The 22,205-nt window shown below is 43.8% G+C and overlaps 1 protein-coding gene across 21 annotated transcripts in view; it reads right to left on the minus strand.

The window, feature by feature from the left end:
- Dst (dystonin) overlaps positions 1-22,205 on the minus strand; it is a 437,229-nt gene that overhangs the window by 192,730 nt on the left and 222,294 nt on the right. For 11 of the 21 annotated variants that reach the window (XM_052745196.1, XM_052745195.1, XM_052745202.1 and 8 more), the window contains 4 exons: positions 19,381-19,470; positions 18,717-18,815; positions 17,159-17,236; positions 15,627-15,719 (listed from right to left, as the gene is read on the minus strand). In XM_052745196.1, coding sequence (XP_052601156.1) covers positions 15,627-15,719; positions 17,159-17,236; positions 18,717-18,815; positions 19,381-19,470 — 360 coding nt within the window. Of the gene's footprint in view, positions 1-10,421; positions 11,259-15,626; positions 15,720-17,158; positions 17,237-18,716; positions 18,816-19,380; positions 19,471-22,205 lie in introns of those variants that run through there. The other 10 variants (XM_052745215.1, XM_052745197.1, XM_052745208.1 and 7 more) reach the window with 2 other exon arrangements.

A 22,205-nucleotide genomic window follows, 5' to 3' on the forward strand; every position in this document is an offset into this window, starting at 1 on the left:
TGAGTTCACAGATCTGCGACAGTTACAGAGGAAGACAAGGTCTGGTTATTACATCACTTCCAACACGTGAACTCTAGATTGCCACTCACACACATACTAGTTCAGACTATCACACACATACACACTATTTTTTAAAACTCTAATTAAAAACATGCACATTTAGGCCGGGCGGTGGTGGCACACGCCTTTAATCCCAGCACTCGGGAGGCAGAGCCAGGTCGATCTCTGTGAGTTCGAGGCCAGCCTGGGCCACCAAGCGAGTCCCAGGAAAGGCGCAAAGCTACACAGAGAAACCCTGTCTCGAAAAACAAAACAAAACAAAACAAAAAAAACCATGCACATTTAATTATGTCATGAGCCACGGTTTCCATCGAAGACTAGCACACTGGCTTATTTCCTGCTCCTCTGGCCATTGGCAGTGAACTGATCACCCAGTTGCTGAGCGTCTCCACCTGCGCTGTGTGTTCGCCTCACTTCTCCTGCTCTGCCTCCCACAGCTCCAGACTTGCCAGAAATCACATCCCAAGTAGCAACTGCCATCCCCACCACTCTACATGTACCCCTTCTCCAGGATGTACGATCCTAAGTTGGAAAGAGGAGTCTTCAGGAGATCTCCATCAAATACAAACGCTTTCTGGAGCCCCAGCAAACGCTGGGTTAGAAAGACCACCACCCAGTTACTAAAATGCCCACAGATTAGTTAACAGCTGTCCAACTATACTGAGCTCGCTTTACCCTCCCTGAGTGAGCACTGCAGTTTATTTATTTATTTTTTTTGTTTGCTTGTTTTTTGTTTTGTGGGGCGGGGTCTCACTGTGTAGGCCAGACTTGTCTTGAACTCACAGAGATCTTCCCGTCTTTGTCTCCAAACTGCTGGGATTAGAGATGTGCGCCACCATGCCTGGCTTAGTGTACTCTTTCTTCTACATCCACAGTTAGCCTCTGCTGAACTTTCTAGAATCAAGTGATGCCCCTGACTCTCTGCGGACGAAACTGCATGAACGCATCTGGCTATATGCATGACCTGCTCCTTTTCTCTAGGTTTGTAAGTGACGTCTACCTTTAGAACATTCTCTCCCCAGTCTGCCTACCACAGACCCATCAGGTACTCAGTAAATGACTACTGAGTGAAAAGGCATGGATGCAGGGGGTGGAGACCAGGTGTACATCGGAAACACTGCGTGTTGCCCTTTGAACCTCTGCAAACCTTGCCATTGTAGGAAACTGAGTGATTATAGTCAGCACTGCTTTCCAGGAGAAGCAGACAGACTGACCGCTGCCCCGCAGGGAACCAGTACCAAGTAGAACTTCACCTTCATCATTGAACTTCTTTAAAAACAAAACAAAACAAAACAGTCCCAAACTTGACAGGACATAACTTGAAAATGAAAGAAACTCCACTAACATATTGGGTTCTCGGATTTCATGGACAGTTGATTGCTCAATGGCCCATTTGCTGGGAAATGAGTAACAACAGTATCAGTGTGCAGTCAACGGGATCTGGAAATGAGAAAGGCCTCTGAGCAAAGTCAACACCACCAGACAACTGGGAAAGAGGGACATCCCATTTTTACAGATGCTGTCACCATCATGGCATGCACATAGCACAACTGATTCCAAAACTCCAACACTCCCTGAAAATTTATTCACATTCATTTAACTTTGCTGTGGTATGGGAGACTGAGCCACACGCGTGTTATACAAGCATTCTGACACAGAGTTCTATCCTAGCCTCAGGTATATACATTTAAAACACATGTGTATTTAATATTCCACACAAAAATCCCAGTTTTTATTTTTAATATTTAAAAATAATTATGTCATTTCAAAAGTTTTATCAAATTGATAATTACTAAAGTGTACAAAAAGTAGAAAAGTCAATCTAAGCTATTTCTTGAAGGTGAGGCTATAAATAGAAAGATCAAGGAATCACAGAATTCGAACTGACAGAGCAAAGACACTTCGGGAAATGCCATCCCTTTAGTGGCCCCCAACAAACTCAAAGTAAAATAAGACACTGTGCCCAGGGTCTAACATCTTGCTTACATCTAGGTTCCCTAAACTCTAGCTCAGGGTTTCTGAGAGTGAAATACCTCCCTCATGTTTGGAAAAATAGATTATCACTGTAACAGATGAATCTGTTTTCCTCAGCAGCCACAGCGCATGCCACTAACTCATGGCTTTGTTTATTTACACCTTGGTAGGACTCCCTTCAAAGGCATGAAGCCCCTAGGCTATGAGAGAAAGTTTTATTTATTAAAGCTATGGCTTTAACTAGCTTCACCTTCCAGTATTGACAGATACCAGGCCCCTGTTGGGGAAATGACTGTTTCACAGCCACCAGCCTATAGGGACATCCCTTTGCTCCACCTCAACATCCACTGCAGAACTCTCCTTCAGGGGAGAGTGTCAGCTTCAACAGGGATGGTGGAGCTAATACATAGGTATCAACACACATTGGCTCTCTCCCATAAATAGGAGACAGAGGGTTCATTGGAAAAAACATCTTCCAGTAAACTGGGTGTGGTGATATGTGATGACTCAGGAGGCTGAGGCAGGAAGATCACTTGAGTCCAGAAAGCCAAGGCCAACTTGGAAAACATTCCAAGAGATTCTGTCTTAAATAAGTTGTTCCAAAAGATAAATAAACATGTTGTTACCCTCCCTCACTGGCAGTCTAACTCCCCACAGACCTGCCTCTGGGATTGTTTTCTTTCTCTCATAGCCTAGGGACTTCATGCCTTTGAAGGGAGTCCTACTAAGGTGTAAATAAACAAAGGCAACCTCAAGAACCAGTTTCTCCCAGGAGAACTTCTGTTTGAGTAAGTTGCAGCTTGGGCTAACTCTGGGGTTTGAAGATGAAAACCCACTGATCTATGAAGAAAGAAGTGAGAAGATGGGAAATGAGGAGGAGGGGAGGACACAGCATCCTTACTCTGTTATGTAAAGCGCTTCATGACTACAGGACAGCAGGAAATATCTCGGTAAAACTTTTGAGAACTCAGAGCTCTTTGCTCACAGGATGGTTAGAAGGATTTCTGCATGTCCACAGATGATGAATAGATAAAGGTCATAACACACTTTGCATCCAGTCTACTTCTCCTACTCACCTCATTTAATACAAGAAGGCACACCCATTTTAGAGATGTGGATAATAAAACTCTTAAGTTTTCTGACTGAAGGTCTCTTGTGTGTTCTTTATTCTACCACACCTGCAGGAATTCTACAATTTCCTAAGAGTTTTAACCAATGAAACATCCCATTCTACTAATACGGGGCCTCACATCTGAGACAGACGGCGAGGTGGGAATGACAGCTAGTCAGAGCATCACCTATGTAGAACACAAAGTCCTTAACCCCTTAGACAGTTTTTGCTGACCTTTTGTCTTTTGTCATTTTGACATGAGCTAGAGCTATCTGGGAAAAGGACAGCCAATTGATAAGCAGTGTTCCTCCAGGGCTTCTGCTTCAGTCTCTGCTTCCATGTTCCTGCCCTGACTTCCCTAAAGGATGAACTGTGAGGCAGATGTGCAAGTCAAACAGACCCTTTCCTCTCCAGGCTGCTCACCGTCATCATGTTTTTTATCACAGAAACAGAAGAAACCCTAGACAGGGTTAGATGGGAAAATGTTATCAAACAAAAATTACATTTCTTAGCATGTTGTATTAGAATAAAGCATTCCATGTGAGAATTTAGGTAGTATGAAGAAGGGAAGCCACCGCTGGAGAAGAATGAGCACACCATGGTTCTTCTAACCCAGGAAGTTTTTCACCCAGGTACTCACCTAGGCCGCAGCTGCAGCGCCGGGCAGCATGCAGCCTGTCTCGCCCTTCCCACCCTGTGGCTTCTCTGGGCATCAGTTTCCTTCTGTATAAACGAGGAAACAGTAGCATCTCACAGAGGCCTCAGGACACAAGGTGCTCCAGGGTAAACTGAGGTCAGTGAACAAGGGGGAGTGCCACTTAAACTCTGATTTACACCACTTGCAAGTCAGGCAAAATTCGATTCCACACTGAATCGTCAACACAAGCACATAGTTTCGAGTTAAGATGTTGCTTCTAAAGACAATTCTTTCAGAAAGAATTTGACTATTTTGGCAGAAATAAGTGTAATCAACACATTTTCAGTGGCTGCTTCCAAGTTAAAAAAAATATGTGTTAGAATGCTCTACAAACTATTTTAAGTGAAAATGTTGCTCAAACATCATGAAACTGTAACAATTACAAACCGCCTACATGAAAGAAAGGGCGGAATGAAAGACACAAGTGATTTAAACATGGGCAAAAAATCAGGCTGGGGTCGTAGGGCAAAAAATCAGGCTGGGGTCGTAAGTCAAAAAAGAAAACCTGTGAAGAATAAAGTGGGAAAGCTAAACTGAAAACCACTTCAGGCAATTCCCTGATGTTCGCCCAAACATAACAAACTACCCGTTTGTCTGGTAGAAGAAAAAGAGGATTTCAGGCTTTTAGAGGTCCTCCATCAAGTTTAAAAACTAAAACATTGCAAAGCTGATTGGGGTCCAAATTCCATTACATTTTCATTAATTAAATAACTATAGTCAGTCAAAAATCAATAAATACACTTGCATTAAAAAGAGATAAAATGGTTCAGAAAGAAACAAATTACTCAGCTATAGAACAGATGACCTATAGCTTCGGGATGCAAAGTTACCCTATCATAGGCCAGAAGATAGACACTCTGAGTTTCTAACAGTCCTATGAATTCTGAAGAAACAAATTACTCAGCTATAGAACAGATGACCTATAGCTTCGGGATACAGAGTTACCCTATCACAGGACAGAAGATAGACACTCTGAGTTTCTAACAGTCCTACGAATTCTGAAGCTGAAACATAAAGAAAAATAACAAATGCCCTTCAGTGTGACTGATGCTACCGTGTTCCTCTCACACTTTGGGGTTGCTCCTAATTATTTTTAAAGCATGAAACATAAAAGTTAATGTACTAAAAAGACTCTCTCTTCATTTATCTGGAGACCACTAGTATCTCTAAAAGGGTCACTTGGCACTTTTCATCCTTCCTTCAATGATGACTCACTAAAGTCTGTCCCACTGACTGGCAATCCATCAGTGACAGAAAGGCACACGGAAGTATTACTTTCATTGGTTAGTACATCTGGCTTGTGGGAAGGAGGTTCAACCCCACTGCCATCCAGAAGCCTGCGTTTCGAGGACTTAGGCTAATCCCCTGGTCCCCATTTGTGGCACACAATGGGCTGTAACACGCAGAAAGGGTATTCTACTCAACTTGGTGTCTTATTTTAATCCAACATACAATACATAGTGAATGTTGGATAAAGGAAGGAAGTGGGGAAAAAAAAATCACTGAAAATCAATGAGTACATTTACACACGAGAATTCACAGACATGTAAAACTGGGAAAGGCGTGGGCAGGAAAAGGAGGCGTGTATCAGGCAAATAGCTCGGCTTGGACAACTTCAGGTCAAAGTGAAGTTCTCATATGTGCTAGTCAAGTGAGTTGAGCAACCCTCCTGAGCCTCACCATAACCACTTCACAGGCGTCCTCTGAAAATGAGTGCTGTGGGGGAAGTGCCTAGTGTATGGTAGGACCCAAAGAATGACATTACGATTAATAGGAGAACCATGATCTGCTCCAATAAATGAAATTACAGAACTGATAATGCCTAAGTCATACTATTTTCATTCTGATGACTGTAAGAACTCAAGACCTTCACACTCACACACACACACACACACACACACACACACACACACACACACCCCTTTATTTGCTGTTCTGACCACTAGAATCTACTGTAGAGTACAACAGCTATCCTCATTTATTATATGGGAATCACTGAAAATGACATACAGGCATCCATATTTTCAAAATCTTTCCAGATTCCTCTAACATATGATCAGGTTAGAGAATCCAAGGTCTCTAAATAGAAAAGTGAACTTTCTTATTGGCATCCACCTAACAAGACCGGGAGGAAGTGGGATTTGTGAAATTGAAGAAAGAAGAATGTTGTGGGAAGGGCTAAGGGGTGAAGGTGGAGGCCATGCACAGCAGGTACCATGCCACAGACTATACAGGACACATGAGTGTGCACAGCAGGTACCATGCCACAGGCTACAGACACATGAGTGTGCACAGCAGGTACCATGCCACAGGCTACAGACACATGAGTGTGCACAGCGGGTACCATGCCAAGGACTATACAGGACACATGAGTGTGCACAGCAGGTACCATGCCAAGGACTATACAGGACACATGAGTGTGCACAGCAGGTACCATGCCAAGGACTATACAGGACACATGAGTGTGCACAGCAGGTACCATGCCACAGGCTACAGACACATGAGTGTGCACAGCGGGTACCATGCCAAGGACTATACAGGACACATGAGTGTGCACAGCAGGTACCATGCCAAGGACTATACAGGACACATGAGTGTGCACAGCAGGTACCATGCCAAGGACTATACAGGACACATGAGTGTGCACAGCAGGTACCATGCCACAGGCTACAGACACATGAGTGTGCACAGCAGGTACCATGCCAAGGACTATACAGGACACATGAGTGTGCACAGCAGGTACCATGCCAAGGACTATACAGGACACATGAGTGTGCACAGCAGGTACCATGCCAAGGACTATACAGGACACATGAGTGTGCACAGCAGGTACCATGCCACAGGCTACAGACACATGAGTGTGAACAGCAGGTACCATGCCAAGGACTATACAGGACACATGAGTGTGCACAGCAGGTACCATGCCACAGGCTACAGACACATGAGTGTAAACAGCAGGTACCATGCCAAGGACTATACAGGACACATGAGTGTGCACAGCAGGTACCATGCCACAGGCTACAGACACATGAGTGTGCACAGCGGGTACCATGCCACAGGCTACAGACACATGAGTGTGCACAGCGGGTACCATGCCACAGGCTACAGACACATGAGTGTGCACAGTAGGTACCATGCCATGGGCTACAGGACACATGAGTGTGCACAGCAGGTACCATGCCATGGGCTACAGGACACATGAGTATGCACAGCAGGTACCATAGCACGGGCTACAGACACATGAGTGTGCATAGCAGGTACAATGCCAAGGACTATACAGGACACATGAGTGTGCACAGCAGATACCATGCCACAGGCTACAGACACATGAGTGTGCACAGCAGGTACCATGCCACAGGCTACAGACACATGAGTGTGCACAGCAGGTACCATGCCACAGGCTACAGACACATGAGTGTGCACAGCAGGTACCATGCCACGGACTATACAGGACACATGAGTGTGCACAGCAGGTACCATGCCATGGGCTACAGGACACATGAGTGTGCACAACAGCTACCATGCTACGGGTTACAGGACACATGAGTGTGCACAGCAGGTACCATGCCATGGGCTATAGGACACATGAGTGTGCACAGCAGCTACCATGCCACAGGCTACAGACACATGAGCGTGCACAGCAGGTACCATGCCACAGACTATACAGGACACATGAGCGTGTACAGCAGGTACCATGCCACGGGCTACAGACACACGAGTGTGCACAGCAGAGTCCCTCCAAAAGCAGACACAGAGACAACCTGTCCGCCAGGACTACCTATGCGTTCCTTCTTGTGTGCATCATCCCCACCCCTCATAGACGGTCTTATTTGCGCCAGCCCTTGCTCTCGTCTCTTGGAGTTTTCTTCAGTCACTTTGCTTTAAATGAAAGAACTGTGGTCTCACTATGCTGCCCAGGGTAAAGGGCGGTGGCCACTCATGGACACGACATGAGTTCTGATCAGCTCCATTTCTGTACCGGGCTGGCTTATTGCTCCTTGTGCCATGCGGTCCACATCCGCATTTGGGCATGGTGGACTGTTTCCTGGAATTCCTGAGCTCAAGCAGAGCTCCTGTCCCAGCCAAGTAAGCACTTAGGGCTATAGACTGACAACCATGCCCAGGCAGAACTTCTCTGACAATGAGATGTAACAGATTGCCATGCTACTGTCTAAATCAGCTAGTCATAATAACTGTGTTACCTTAGAACACACTGAGTTATAGAACTACTAATGAGCTTTCTTTTCTTCACTCTGTATGAGAACCACCTATTTTCACTATTTCATATCATTACTGGGGGTGATCCAAAGCCACCGCATGTCCTAAAGCATTTTCCAATTTAGGAGCATCATACAAATCTGTTACCCACCCACCTCCTTTCAAATTCACCCACTTGTCCCAATACATGTGTGTATGCTTATGAGACATACTCATCAGGCATGTATGGAAGGGGGGCCCTCAGGCTGGGCTGCCTCTCGGCATATTACTGCAAGGATTTAAAGGAGAGGTAGGCTGGTCATCTGCACGGAGAATGACCAATGTCACAAGACCAAGGGAGTTCAAATCAGGTTAAGAGGAGCTCCAAGAATTGTACCATAGTCTACTTCAAAGCTTCCTCAAAAGCCCTCAAGGCCAACCCTGCATACAACAGGAGTAAGGAGACAAACAAGAAGAATGACTTGAGGCAGATAAATAATGGTTGTGTGACTAACAAGCTATTTCTAAGGGGAAAAAAATACTAGTAAAGGGGCTGGGGCCTGTCACCTACATCTAATTATCCATGAAAAGTGGAGTCAGTCCACTGTGACACAGAGTTCGATAGACTGTTCTAATCAAACACATTTAAGCAAACTGAGGCAGGAAAACACTGTAATGATATAGGAAGAAGGATCTCAGACAACAGCCGAGCGGCTGGCTCTCTTTCTGTATCATAAACTGAGCTACTCAGATAAAAACCTAGCTGCCTCCTCCTCTGATCTACAAGACACTACACTTAGTTACACACCGCCATAGCATAATCACTTAACAAACCTAAGCGGCAGGTTGATGACTTACTTCCACGTGTATTTTCCAACAAAACTTTAAAAAAACGCATTTTATATAACAGACCACAATATACTTGGCATGAAGATAACAAAAAAGGCTTACGTACACTTAAAGAAACAGGTTTTAATGGTTTTCAATGACGAAAAACAGCAATAACAAAAACACATAGAGCTTACTTGAAGCCAAATTATGGGGGAAATAAATCTAAGATACTAAACCACGCTACATTCTTAAGCACAGGGTGGCTGATTTGCTTTCTGCTGCACTGGCCTTTATGCCAGATCTACACAGATAATGCCACAACTGGATGCTTTCTTTATAAATGCAACCGCTGCAAAATATAAACAACTTCATGAGGCAGAACATTGCTTGGCAAGGTCTGTGGTGAACATAAACAGGAACTCAGCCACCAAGGTCAACGATGACTATGCACACCAACCCTACTACAACTCCTTTCTGCCACTGTGCACTGATCTAAACCAATGACACAATGACCCGCCCGTGAAGCCAGGCATCACGAATACCACTTGCATTTGGATGTTTTGGGGTAAAAGATAAAGTTAGGAAAAATTTACAGAAAAAAAAAAATAGACCCTGCATCAGTAGCACGGAGAAGACATTAGGTAATGTACTTCCCAGGGAAATAAGTCACACTGATCCAATTACATTTGAAAGACAAGTAATTTGTCCAAAGCTAAATATCAATATTAGGGGAAAAGATCTCAGCTTCCTGGTAGCCTGGGTCATATCCCAGTCCCAATGACATGCTGCCCCAACAATTTCTGATGTCCAAACAGGGCCATGAAATTTGGGTAAGTTAATCTGTGCCTCCACCTTCAACACACAGAATAGCCGAAAGCAATTATGTCAATGTTTTGTGCATGAAAACTGATAGAGTACTGGAATTTGGCCTCTTGGACTATGGAACAGAAAGTCAGAATGAGCAGAGTACTGTACAGTGTCCCACATTGTCCTATCACTACTTATTCCTTATAAACAAGTCTTTATATTTTAATTGACACACAGTCATTGAACATATTTGGGAACTATAGTATATACATGCATAACTATCGATGATTCAATAGGCATATTTGGACAATCTATTATCTCAAATATTTATCATTTTTTTTGTGTGTGTGTTAGGAACATCAAAACCCTCTGTGCTATCTACATCGAGATACTCAGCTGTCCTAAACTGTTTTCTAATTTGACTTTTACCTACCACAGAGCTAAGTTTCTGCAGGCTATTCCAAAAGAAAAATCAAGAGCCATGAACTGGAGAAATTAAAGCGAAGTACTCTGTTAAACCAGGGCTTTCCCAAGTTATGCGACAACAAAACGTTTATGTTACTGAAGTTAAAGTGAGGCTAAGAATAAGCGACGTGGCTAACACACCAGATAAAGCTTCAGTGTTGACCTATGAAAACTCTTAACTTTCACATAAGCTGGTGTGAAGATGGCATTTTAGAAAGACACACTACAACACTGAGTCCTGTGTGAAGGGGGAGCTTTCGTCACCCTCGCCTCACTTACCTCACATCCATCATTCCCAGGTGCATCCTTGGAAACGGAGGACACACTGCCCCTGGGGGAATGGTGCCTCCTTTTTGTACACTGAGGACGGTGTGTTTCATGAGGGTGAACTCTCTCAGTCCTGTGGTGCTCTTGGATACTGCTATAACTCTTTGATAGGTTTTCCACAAGCCCATTGTTTCCGAGTGATTTCTCCGGGACACAGAGAACGGAACTTAAGCTGGCTGCCTTTTGGACAGTAGAAACATCGTCTTTTCTCTGGAATGCTCTCTGTGTTGTGTTGACATCATCTAAATGTCTCTCCCTCTCTGTGCAATATGGAGAGCTATCTTCTTCTGAAATCGTCTTGTCGGGGGCACTAACTTGTCCTTCTGAGTCGTTGTTCTGGGCAGAGGAAACTGTCACTGGGCAGGAGCCACTGTCCACAGCACTAGGCGGAGGTTTCTGTTCCCTGGGGTCCGCGGCCACCGTCCTCCCTGGCTGCCCACCAGCCTCCGGCGTGGGGCTTGGGACGGGGTCTTCTGGCACCAGTTCTCTGGATGACACAGTGGGCTGCTCCCTGGCAGGCTGACCGCCACCCTTCTTGCCTTCTCTTCCACTGCTGTGCCCCACAGGATCAGTGTCACCTACAGCTTTCTGGAACCGTTTTCTTCTGAAATATTTTCTTCCGGGAGAGGATTTCTCAGGGCTCAAGGGAGTTTTGGCAGGATCAAAATACTGTTCTTCTTTCTCAGCCCGAACACAGCCACAGACATTCCCCATTTGATCCACAGGCACTCACGGCTCCACAAACTCACTCATTTCAAAATCCGGGGCTTCCGGGGCCGGCTCCACCAAGTCCTGAGTGAGATTCCACTCTGACCCGTAATCCCTAGCAGACCGGGTGACCATCCTCTTCAGCCTGAAGCCATGTTGCTTGTGAGAAAACCACTTGCAAGAAATGCCGTGGCACCCTGCCAGCTGGTCTCTGTGTCTTATTAGGCACTGTGGCTTATTCCTGGCCACCAGTCCTCCCAGACAAACATGACTGCTCCCAGTCAAATCAGACACCAGTGAGCTTCCAAGGCAAACCCCGAGACTCACTCCAGAGACCACGGCCCACAGATTAACACAGCGCCTTCTGAAATGCACACACACTATCACCACTTGCATTAACCTCTGAGGCTGAGCAAACGGAAAGTAAACACAGCCAGAGACTTATTGGTAAAGTGTCCTTCAAGCTCCGGCCAAAGTGCCTTTCAAACTCGAGTTCCGAAAAACCTCTCCTGTGTGACTCCCCCTACCCCTAAAACTCACCAACTAATTTTAGGGCTTACACACAAAGCTTAAGAGTCTATGTTAAAACTAACTCAGAAGAAAAAAGGAATAAAACTAGGATTCCACAATTGGTTGAAGGGAAGACAAAACACTGCATGCCAAAAATACTTTAATCCTCTCTAAAGCCAGTCCTTTAACGGGGCAGGAAACAGTTTCAAATAATAACTCTCTAAGGTATCTGCTCACTGGGACTGTCACATGAGCAGATGAATACATGGAGTGATTTAAAGGTGGAACCCTGAGCCAAGGGAAGTGCCCGCACACTGGACACATACATTAGGGCAGTTAAACTTTATGCTCTGTAATTACACTTGGGTTACATATTAAACAGCTTTAGTAGGGTCACGGTGGAACTGAAGGAATCAGTGTGGAGACTGAGACTTTGAGCTGTGCATATTTCTGACACTGAGTCATCGACATGGTGCAGAGAAAATCAGTGGCTGACACACAGGCCAAAGTCACTTGGAAAGTGGACGACTGCCTTTCAGAGGTAGTCTTCCACCAATCAAAGCCGGAACTCACTGTATTTCCCTGAGGAGGGCTATCCACTGAAATGGTCAAGTTCACACAGATGGTGCAGATGTCTGTCAGTAACACAGCTGTATTGTAAGGGTTCTCTTAATTATTTAAAAGGGAAATTAAACATTATCCAGTGACAGTCTTGGGTTGGTATGTCCTTTGGTTTCCAATGTCTTCAACGGCAATGGATCAGCATTTAAATGTAGGATGGCTGCTATTTGTACTGACAGGGTGGAGAAGCAACCCGTGATTGGCACTCCCTCCACCCTTCCTCTGGCCCTGCCAAACTAAGCAACTGTCCATGGTTAGGTCACATGTTCCAAAAATGGCTCCACTTTTGTATCTGCCTGGTAACTGGTACCTCTCACTGTCTTCTTCTCTAATACCCTGCCAGGCCTGGAACTGCCTCTCAACTTCTCTTCCTACACTTCAGCTTGTATTTTTATTGCCAATGGATGCAACCCCCTTGATTACATTGAACTTAAAATAATACTTTAACAGATAGCACAACACACCTCATCATGATCTAGCATACAGTGCTTTAGGACATGAGACTGTCGGGAATATAATTCCTACCTTCCAAACGCCAGACTAAAAAACAGGTTCAATTTGTAATGCTCAACAGCAGTATTTTTAAAAACAGACCACTGGTTCTTCTGAAGATTTTGCCTTATTTATGCAGCGAGTATAGGAAACAAGAGGCTGGGCCACCCTGGGCGAGGGTGCTCACCACTCTTCTCTCTGGGCACAGCCAGAGGTGTTCGAATCTTCGATTAGCACAGCACTAAGAAAAGCTTTATTTCATTTACATTTTACCCATACAACCATATTCAAACCCTTGATCCTCCTGCCTCTGATACAGGCTGAGATACAAGCAGTACCACAATGGCCGGCTTAACATGTAATTCTTCTTAAATGACCCCTTGCTTTAAGTTCCCTCAAATACAGAGTCTACACATGCTGCTTCTAATTCCTGCTTGCCCACATTCCCATCTGTTATTTTCTTGTTTCTGCTGCAAGCAGCTGGGGAATGTTTTCCCCACAATCTCAGGTGGCATTTCAGACTGTCAACTACCCTTTTCTCCTCTTGTTCCCTTCCATGGTTCCACCAGTTCATTTCCTGTTGCTTCGCACATCTCCCTGAATAGTCATTCCTGTTCTGTTTCCTCAGCAAGACCTGCTCCCGCCCGTCATCAGGGGCTCACCACAGAGGGGACCCTTTCTCTCCGACAGTCAACAACCACTTTCGTGTCCATAAATCCCTGCACCTTGACTTCCCAGGTCTGCTCTGCTCAGCGGACTGGCACACAGGCTAGCTCACTTACCCTTCAAACCCATACAGAAGGTCAACCATTTTTCCCCTACTACCAACCCTAGATCTCACAATTTGTTTTCTGATGTCTTAAAGAGTTTAACCTGGGCCCTTGTCTCCATTTCCTATACCCTGTGGCCAAATGTCTTTCTTCCTTTTTCAAATTGTCACCTCTTGGATACACTTTTCACCGCCACCTGGCCGATATCCCTCCCTCTGAAATCACTTCTGTTTCTTGGCTTTTCTCCCTCACTCTGACTACCTAGTGCATCCCCATCTATTTTACATAGAATTAGAGATTTAAAACATCATTACATTTTCGTTCTTTTTCTTTTTTTTTTTTTTTTTTTGGTTTTTTTGAGACAGGGTTTCCCTGTGTAGCTTTGCGCCTTTCCTGGAACTCACTTGGTAGTCCAGGCTGGCCTCGAACTCACAGAGATCCACCTGGCTCTGCCTCCCGGGTGCTGGGATTAAAGGCGTGCGCCACCACCGCCCGGCTACATTTTCTTTCTTAGAGGGGGTACACCTGGAGGTCGGGGACCGCTGACTCGACTCAGTTCTCTCCTTCCACCACACGGGCTCCAGGAATCAAAGTCAAGCCTTCGGGTCTGCCAACAAGAGCCTTCACTCACTGTGCCATCTCGCTAATCTATCAGGTTTGATTTATTAAAACATTTCTTCCCTCAAGCCCAGTCAGAGTGGCCATGACAAGAAAGAGTAAAAGAAGCCAAGAATGAAATTCTGTTTCCCTCCTGTGAAGTCCTTTCGACTGCCCCATGGCGACCACTAGAGTGCTATTCACCTTCAGACACAGCCTGCCTTATCAGCTCGTGATGAAGTACCTGGCCCCCTCCATCAGGGCCGCAGACTTGTCCACCTGGGTCCTCGCAGTTTCAACCCTAATTTTAAAAGTCCTGGACCTAATGCACTGAGCTCTAGGAGATAACAGCCAGGGCACTCTCCATGAAAATAATTCTCGGGTCACTTCTACTTTATATAATTCTGGTAACACGGTCTGGCTTGTGTCCCACATGCAAAGCCTTGCCTTGGTTTAGTGCTGAGGATTCTTAGTTCTTTTCAGGGTGGGCTCTTCTGGTAATGACGACCCTTAGCGCTCTGGAGTCTTGGCTTGCACTGAGTTATTTCCTGGGTTGCCCTGACTTCACAACCCAGGTGACTGGACATCTTCATTAGCAGTCCTATAGGCAGGCTGGTTAGCACTGTCCCCACTTTCCCAGCTGCCTCGATTCCCTACTGCTGGGACAGTTCAGCTGCCTATCAGGCCCTGGTGCTTCCCTCCTAAGAAGGCTACTTCCTCTCTAGAACTTTTCATATGGCTCAGATCCATTCCCAAATGAGCTCCTTTATTTCCCATTATTACTTTAATACATTTTACCTGTTCCCCCCTCAAGATTTAATTTAAAATCCCACTTCCTTTCTGAAGCTAGTAAGCTGTTTATTTTCTTCCTTTAAGATCCTTTAAGCACAGTATTACCGAGGGTTGACAAAAATTTTGTGAGATGAGCAGCTAACGAACTAAAGCAAGTTACAAAGGTGAGTCACCGAGAATCCAACTACAGGTTTCTTTCAAAATGTTTCAGATCTCAGATCTACATAAGGCATGGCTGCTATGTGATACTTTTCTTCTAATCTGGCTTTCTGGAATACCTCTACTGCCATCTAGTGTCTACTAGAGGAAATTTGAATTTATTTACAATATGGATAAAATTATTTTAAGTAAGGATTTGAGTCATAAAATCTTTACATAGCTAAAATAAGAAATACTGCCCAAAGAACAAAAGAAACGTGTTCATTTAGGAAAAAGAGATCTCTACCCCTCAAATCTAAGATTACAAGAGAGGGCCTTTACAGGCAAATATGGAAGCTCCCAGAGACCAGGAGACAAGCCGCCAGGCTCACGGTGTTACTAGGAAGAATAACTGTAGTGCTGCTATGAAGTTTGCTTTCCACTCAGAGGACATAAAACACCTTCCCGAGAACCACCTGAGACCCAGCCGCAAGACACAGAAACAGCGACGGAGACAAGCGGGACTTACCTGAAAGTGCAAAATTATTGTCCATATTAATCCCAAAGTCAGCTTAGGATTTCCATCTGTTATGTCATCGTTTCTAATATTCACTAACTTCACCTGTTTTATTGAAGAAGGAGAGAGAAACAGTTTATTACACACTTGTCACGAGCTCTCTTTACCGACAAAGGAAATGCGAAATCATGCAAAGAGTGCAAAGATCACTGAATACTGTTCACCCTCCCCTTCGGTGGTCTAGAAAACAAACCAGTTTAAACTGGGTATTGCTGTGGTTTTCTAGAACAAGTGCCCACTTGTCAAAAATGCAATTCAAACAATGGGGCCTGGGTAAAACTCTGTGACCTTAAAATCAGGGGGCACTTTCTTTTGAAATGAGCTTACTTCACCCTTACCATCAAGCAGAAAAAGACCCGAGCCATCAACAACTTCAACAGCTAGTATGTCTACGATAGAGGACTTTTTTTTTTTTTTTTTTGGTTTTTCGAGACAGGGTTTCTCTGTGTAGCTTTGCGCCTTTCCTGGAACTCACTTGGTAGCCCAGGCTGGCCTCGAACTCACAGAGATCCGCCTGGTTCTGCCTCCCGAGTGCTGGGATTAAAGGCGTGTGCCACCACCGCCCCGCTGATAAAGGACTTTTAAAAACTACTTTCTAGCGTAAGAATTTAAATCGCTGAGCGTCTAGAAGCTGAGCAAACATAAAAGAGTAGTACTACACTCAGAAACGAAGCTCATCAACTGCTCAACCGGGACATTCAGGTACATACATGTAATGAGCTCAACACTGGCTTCTTACACAAAGAGCTAAATACCAAGACACGCCATCATGTTGAACATTGTTTCCTTATTTGATAGAGAATGATGAAGCAAGGGAGATACTTTTCCACCTCTCTGTCCCTTCTGTCATGTGAGAATACAGGCCACCCTTGCCAGCGCCAAGTGTTATTGTCTTGACCTTCAATATCCAGCCTCTAGAGAGTCTAGAACCACAAGGGATGAATTCTGTTCTTTATGAATTATACAGCTACTCTATGATGGAAGCACAAAGAAGGCCGAGCCGGTTCTCTACTTACAACGAATAGAAGATTGTTGTACCACTAGTAAGTAGAAACACCACTAGCACTGTTTCTAGAAGTAGGGTATAAACGATGAAAATATTCTAATATATGCAGTGTAAAAAGTCAAGTGTTGCCTCACCCCTGCCTGGAACTGTCGCATTGACAGGCATTCTTGACATCCTGTTGCTACTCAAATGTCTCTAATTGCCTAGGCAGAAGCATTCTAATGCCATCAGGGAGAATCGGTCCTCCTTATTCAAGGGGAAATAAAGCACGCCCCACTCTTCTGAGCTTACACTCAATACTAACTTCCTTTCCTTAGGAATAGATGTTTGAAAACACCATTAAACATTGGCCTCAGCAACGGGCAAGATGATTACCATAGTTCAGGCCCAATTAAACCTTTACATTCCCTGACATAGTCCTATGTAGATTTATTTGATCTCTTATGTTCACGAGGCTAGAGTCTAGAAAACATCATACCTGGCGTCTTTTCAAATAATCCAGTGCAATCTGTACATTCTGCAGTCTGTGAAAGCGCATCCGACCCTTCTCTCTGGGCTAAGGATAGAAAATTGAAGGCGTAAAAATACAACAGTTTACAACACCTCTGACCATGCTAATTTAAATATATTATCCGTTCATCTTAATATTTTTAAACTATTTTTTTGGTAGGCTTGTCCTTTTTTTTTTTTTTAAAGAAGTTTTAAACTCTTCTCTATCATCTTGGACTGAATTTCAAGTCTGAGGGACTTTTTCTAAATATGTTTTAAGCATATGCTTTATTCTAGATGCTTCATTTAAATAAGAGGAAAACCACAGACCAGGAAGACCTTCTGTGTTCACTAACAGGACAATCTTGGCTAACTGGGGCCTAACTATAAAAATAATAAGTAATAACTCTCCATTTTACCTTCTTAATACACACTATCAACAAGACAGTTTTTCTAATTGTATTCATGGATTTATGAAAATGAGGTAAAACAGCATGCAAATTAGTATTAAAAAATGAAAAACCAAAACCACCAAGGAGAAAGACAAGAGGAGCTGTGACTGAGGAGAGGAAAAAGCAACTTACACTATGCGATACTTTTCCTCTGTATTTATTTCAGCTTTTACACAAAGGTGGACTTAATATTAGGCAGAAAAGACCTGTACTTTTGTGTTTCACTGGATGTGATGCAATTGTTTTCCCAGTGCCAGAAAAAGTGTCAAATCATAGTTATTTTTTTTAGTGTCCTTTTCCTTAGGAAATGGTACACATTATCAGAGAGAAGAAAAAAGGAACAGACCTGGAAAACCCTTAAGAAACATACAAAGAATGGGGCTGAAATTTATCACATGAAATAGTCTAAGAGCAAAAAGGGAAAAGAAGCCAAGGGCTGTCTTCACTTCTGAAATATAGGCCACTGACATCCAAGGTGCCATGATAAAAGAGAAAAGATAAACGGGAAAAATCATTTTGGCATCAGGGTAGAAATGATGCTGAAAATTCACAAATTTGACACTATAGAAGCATGATTTCCAAGGAAATCGGGGGTGGGATGCAGATGACCAGAGCAGTTCAACTGTCTCTGTGAAGGTAGCTGGCCCATGTCAGCTAAGTGTCGGTTAGATGGCCCCGTGATTATATGGGCTACAAGACTTAAAATCTTGCCCCTCTGCATCCCACAAATGGGTATGATTTAAGGAAACTGATAAAAGTCTCCTTATGCCACCCCCCAAAGTTGACAAGTTTGAAATATCAATTCCAGAAGGAAATGAATGTGCATAAAAATTAGTATACTAGTTATCAGGATTCTAAATTTATAAACAGTGTTTAAAAAAAAAACAACCCTAACATCTAAATAAGTCAGTCATTTCAGCTCTGAAGATAACTTTAAAGAGAAAATATTCCTTTTGTCCAGTTTCTTCACACACGTCTGCCCTGCTCTAGGGTTGGGTCCCTGTGTTTCCTCTCCAGGAGCTGTGAGTCACTGGCCTATCCTGTTAGCGCTGCACGCACCGCCTGGCAGGTTAGTGAGTTACGGGGGACACCTACCCCCTTGTCCTCATCCTCCACATCCTCATGCTGCGCACACTCGCATGCTGCTGTTGCACTCACCAACCGTAAGTTCTTCAAAAAGTCTCGCTCCCTTGGCTAGTGAATATAACAGACAGAAGACAGGACAGCAAGGAGACAGACAGACCGGGAATGAAAAGAAGAGCATGAGCAGAACGGAATGAGGGAGAACGGATAACCGAGAAAGGGAGTAATGGTCACACAGGAGGAGGGAGACGACACCTGGGTTAGCCCCCTTCTCAGAAAGTGAAGTTGGGTTCCTTGCTATGTACGAGTCTTTCCATGTGTGGTTATATTGTGCATCTGACTTCTTTTAAAGCAAAAATAAAACAAACAAACAAAAAAAAAACAAGAAAAAACCCAAAGGTATTAAAAAAAAGAAGAAGAAAAAGAAGCAGCACAAAGACCAATAGTATGTTAATTATTGAACCTATCACAAAAACAAAGACATCTCCAGGTCCACATTCACATCACGTGAAGACGGGATGCGGCAGCCACTGGCCAGAACGCTTTCCTTCTGGTTGAAGTTCATAATTTGAAGAAAAAAATGCTACAAAAACCTAACATCTATGCTGCAAACGCCTGGTCACGTGTGTACAGAATTATAGGCTCCGCAAAATAAATTAGGAAGCTTCTAACTCACCAAGGTGTCTCCAGAAAGGACCTCCAGAAGGGAGATCAAATTGTGCCCGTCCCTCAAGTCTTCATAGAGATCATTCACATGTTTCCGAACCTACAGGGAAAAACAACGCTTTAGTCCTGGAGCTCAGAACCAACCTTCCCATTCCTAACCAAGCAGGGCCATTCACAGAAACATGCTTCACGTGGTGTTCACCTGTGCACCTATTTTTCATTTTTATTCCCCCATTACTTAATTTAAATGAAAATTTAATTTAAATTTAAAACCTTAAAAAAAAGAAACTAATAGAGTAACAATTCGTAAAGATGACCGGAACTACTAACTTCTTAACACCTCAGACTAAACATCATCATGAACTACTATATGGGCTTACCAGTTTTAAATGCAAATCATATCCTAACTTTATTCATGATCCCTGACACACTGGTACTGCCTTAACAGACTTGTGTTTTTACCTCCACTTGCTCTTCATACAAACACAGTAGTTCTCACCCTTCCTAAGGCTGCGACCCTTTAATACACTTCCTCATGCTGTGATGACCCTGGCCATAAAACTATTTTCCTTCCTACTTCATAACTGTAATTTTGCTACTGTTATGAGCTGTAATGTAAATATGTGACACGCAAGATATCTGATCTGTGACCCTGCAGGTTGAGAACCGCGGACCCAACACGCAACCAGTCAAGGGGCACTGTGTAAAAACCATAAGCTGGAGGACCGTATACAGAACTCTGTGTGCTGTGTCTACAGCCTTCTCTCAGCCTCTACTTTAAATAACTAAAAAAAATAAATAAATAAAGGATAGATTAGCAGGCCTCTATGCAAATCATTTTCACAACGTAAATTTTGTGGCGGAGAATATAAAAAACCCGAGCATGAACTTGGCATTCAGTCTGTAACGGCTTCCTCTATTCCCCAACCTGCCCAGAGCCTGTGACTTTAGAACTAAAGGAGGTGGCAAAGGATCCAGGAACACCCTGGCTGACTCTCCATCTTTACAAACTGGAGCTATATAGTATGATCTCCTAATTCCCATGGAACAGCACTGGTATCGCAGATCACACCACATAAAAGGAAGTATTGAAATATTTTCTCTTGTGCAGAAAAATGTGACTTGAAGATAACTTTAGGTAATATTCATTTATAAAACCTGTAATTACCCAAAGCAGTTATAAAAGTGTTACTGTTCTGTTAACATATTGACCTCAAGATGTCTTTGACAATCCCCTTAGGGTCTTAACTATAATTCAGAAATGACCCTTATTCAAGGGCCTTTTCAGGAACATACATGACACATACATGATGTACACACATCACCCTATATGCCACACACACACATCAAGGACTTTTGTGGGAACATACATGATACACACAGGCACATCCCTTAATGAAATGAAAGCAGTGTATTATTTTCTATTTGCACATTAGAGCCCCATAAAGATTCTCAGTCTCCTTCCAACGTAGACTTGGTTTTGTAAGGCCTACTTGGTGCTCGGCCTGCCCACTGTGCATCTAAACCTGGGCATTTTCACTGTATCTCTGGTGTAGCCAGGAAGCAGCCTGACTATAAAGAGCCTGACCAGGGCCATGGAGTGAGCAGAGTTACACAGTAACATCATATAACTACTGATGCTCAGCCAGTTCCTTCAACTCTCAAAATAAATGAACTTGTTGTGCAGATCTGACATCCTCCGCCCACAGGACAGTGGTAAACACGCATATCCTTGGGACAGAACTCCCAAGGGCAGTAACACAGTGTGCAGGGTCCTGCTGAATCCTGCCAGACTCAGGATCCTCCTACATTCCATTTCCTGTCCTCCTCCAGGACAGTTTAAGCCGGGGTGTGATTTTGACACTTCTCTCATAGAAAGGCAATTTCACAACTTGCCTTGCTAATAGACTGCACCAAGCCCTCCTCACCAGAAAACTTCTCAGAATTAAAGGTCTCACTATTTTATTTATGCTACAATAAAAAAATTGAACATACTTCAAAAGGAAAATATTGTATCACATAAAACCAAATTAGGAAAAGAAGAAACTAAGTCTGAAGGAAAAGAAAAATTTAGAACTTGCATTTTAATTTTGCTTCTCATTCTGACCCCATGACCTTGAACCCATTGCTAAAGCTATCTGGGCCACTTTAAGATAAGCAGGGAACTAAACAGTTAAGTATAAACAGAAAGCTTGACTATTTTATTTTGTCCAAAACCTGAGTCATGGACATTTGGCCTGGTAACTTCACGGACAGCTGCTGTAACTGCCGATACTCTTCTGCTTTCCATTTAAAATTAAATGGAGTTTCTCCTTTCTTTGGATAGTTTTCCCTAAGAGGCAAAAATCTGTCTGAATAAGTAAGAGTCGAGGAAATGATGAGCAACATAAAGGCACTGAGAAGCCCTGAGGGCAAGTCATCCAACCCGAGTTACATAGCTAAAGGGAAGAAGTACCTTCTCTGCGTTCCACACCATCTTCCCAGAATTTCCCAGGGCTCTCTCTCTCTTTTTTCTTTCTTTCTTCCTTTCTTCCTTCCTTTCTTTCTTTCTTCCTTCCTTCCTTCCTTCCTTCCTTCCTTCCTTTCTTTCTTTTTTGTTATTGTTGTTGTTTTTTGAGATAGGGTTTCACTGTGTACTCCTGGCTGTCCTAGAACTCACTCTGTAGACCAGGCTGGCCTTGAACTCAGAGATCTTCCTGACTCCCAAGCACTGGGATTAAAGGCGTGTGCTACCGTGCTCACCCGGCTTCCGGTCTTTCTACAATGTGTGTACTGCCTGGAATCTATTACGTACCCACAGGGGTCAGTCACGCTGATCTCGTTCTAAAGAGACTA

The sequence above is a fragment of the Peromyscus californicus genome, unplaced genomic scaffold (assembly GCF_007827085.1).
Source record: "Peromyscus californicus insignis strain IS unplaced genomic scaffold, ASM782708v3 Scaffold_19__1_contigs__length_69161282, whole genome shotgun sequence".
Taxonomy (NCBI): Eukaryota; Metazoa; Chordata; class Mammalia; order Rodentia; family Cricetidae; genus Peromyscus; species Peromyscus californicus.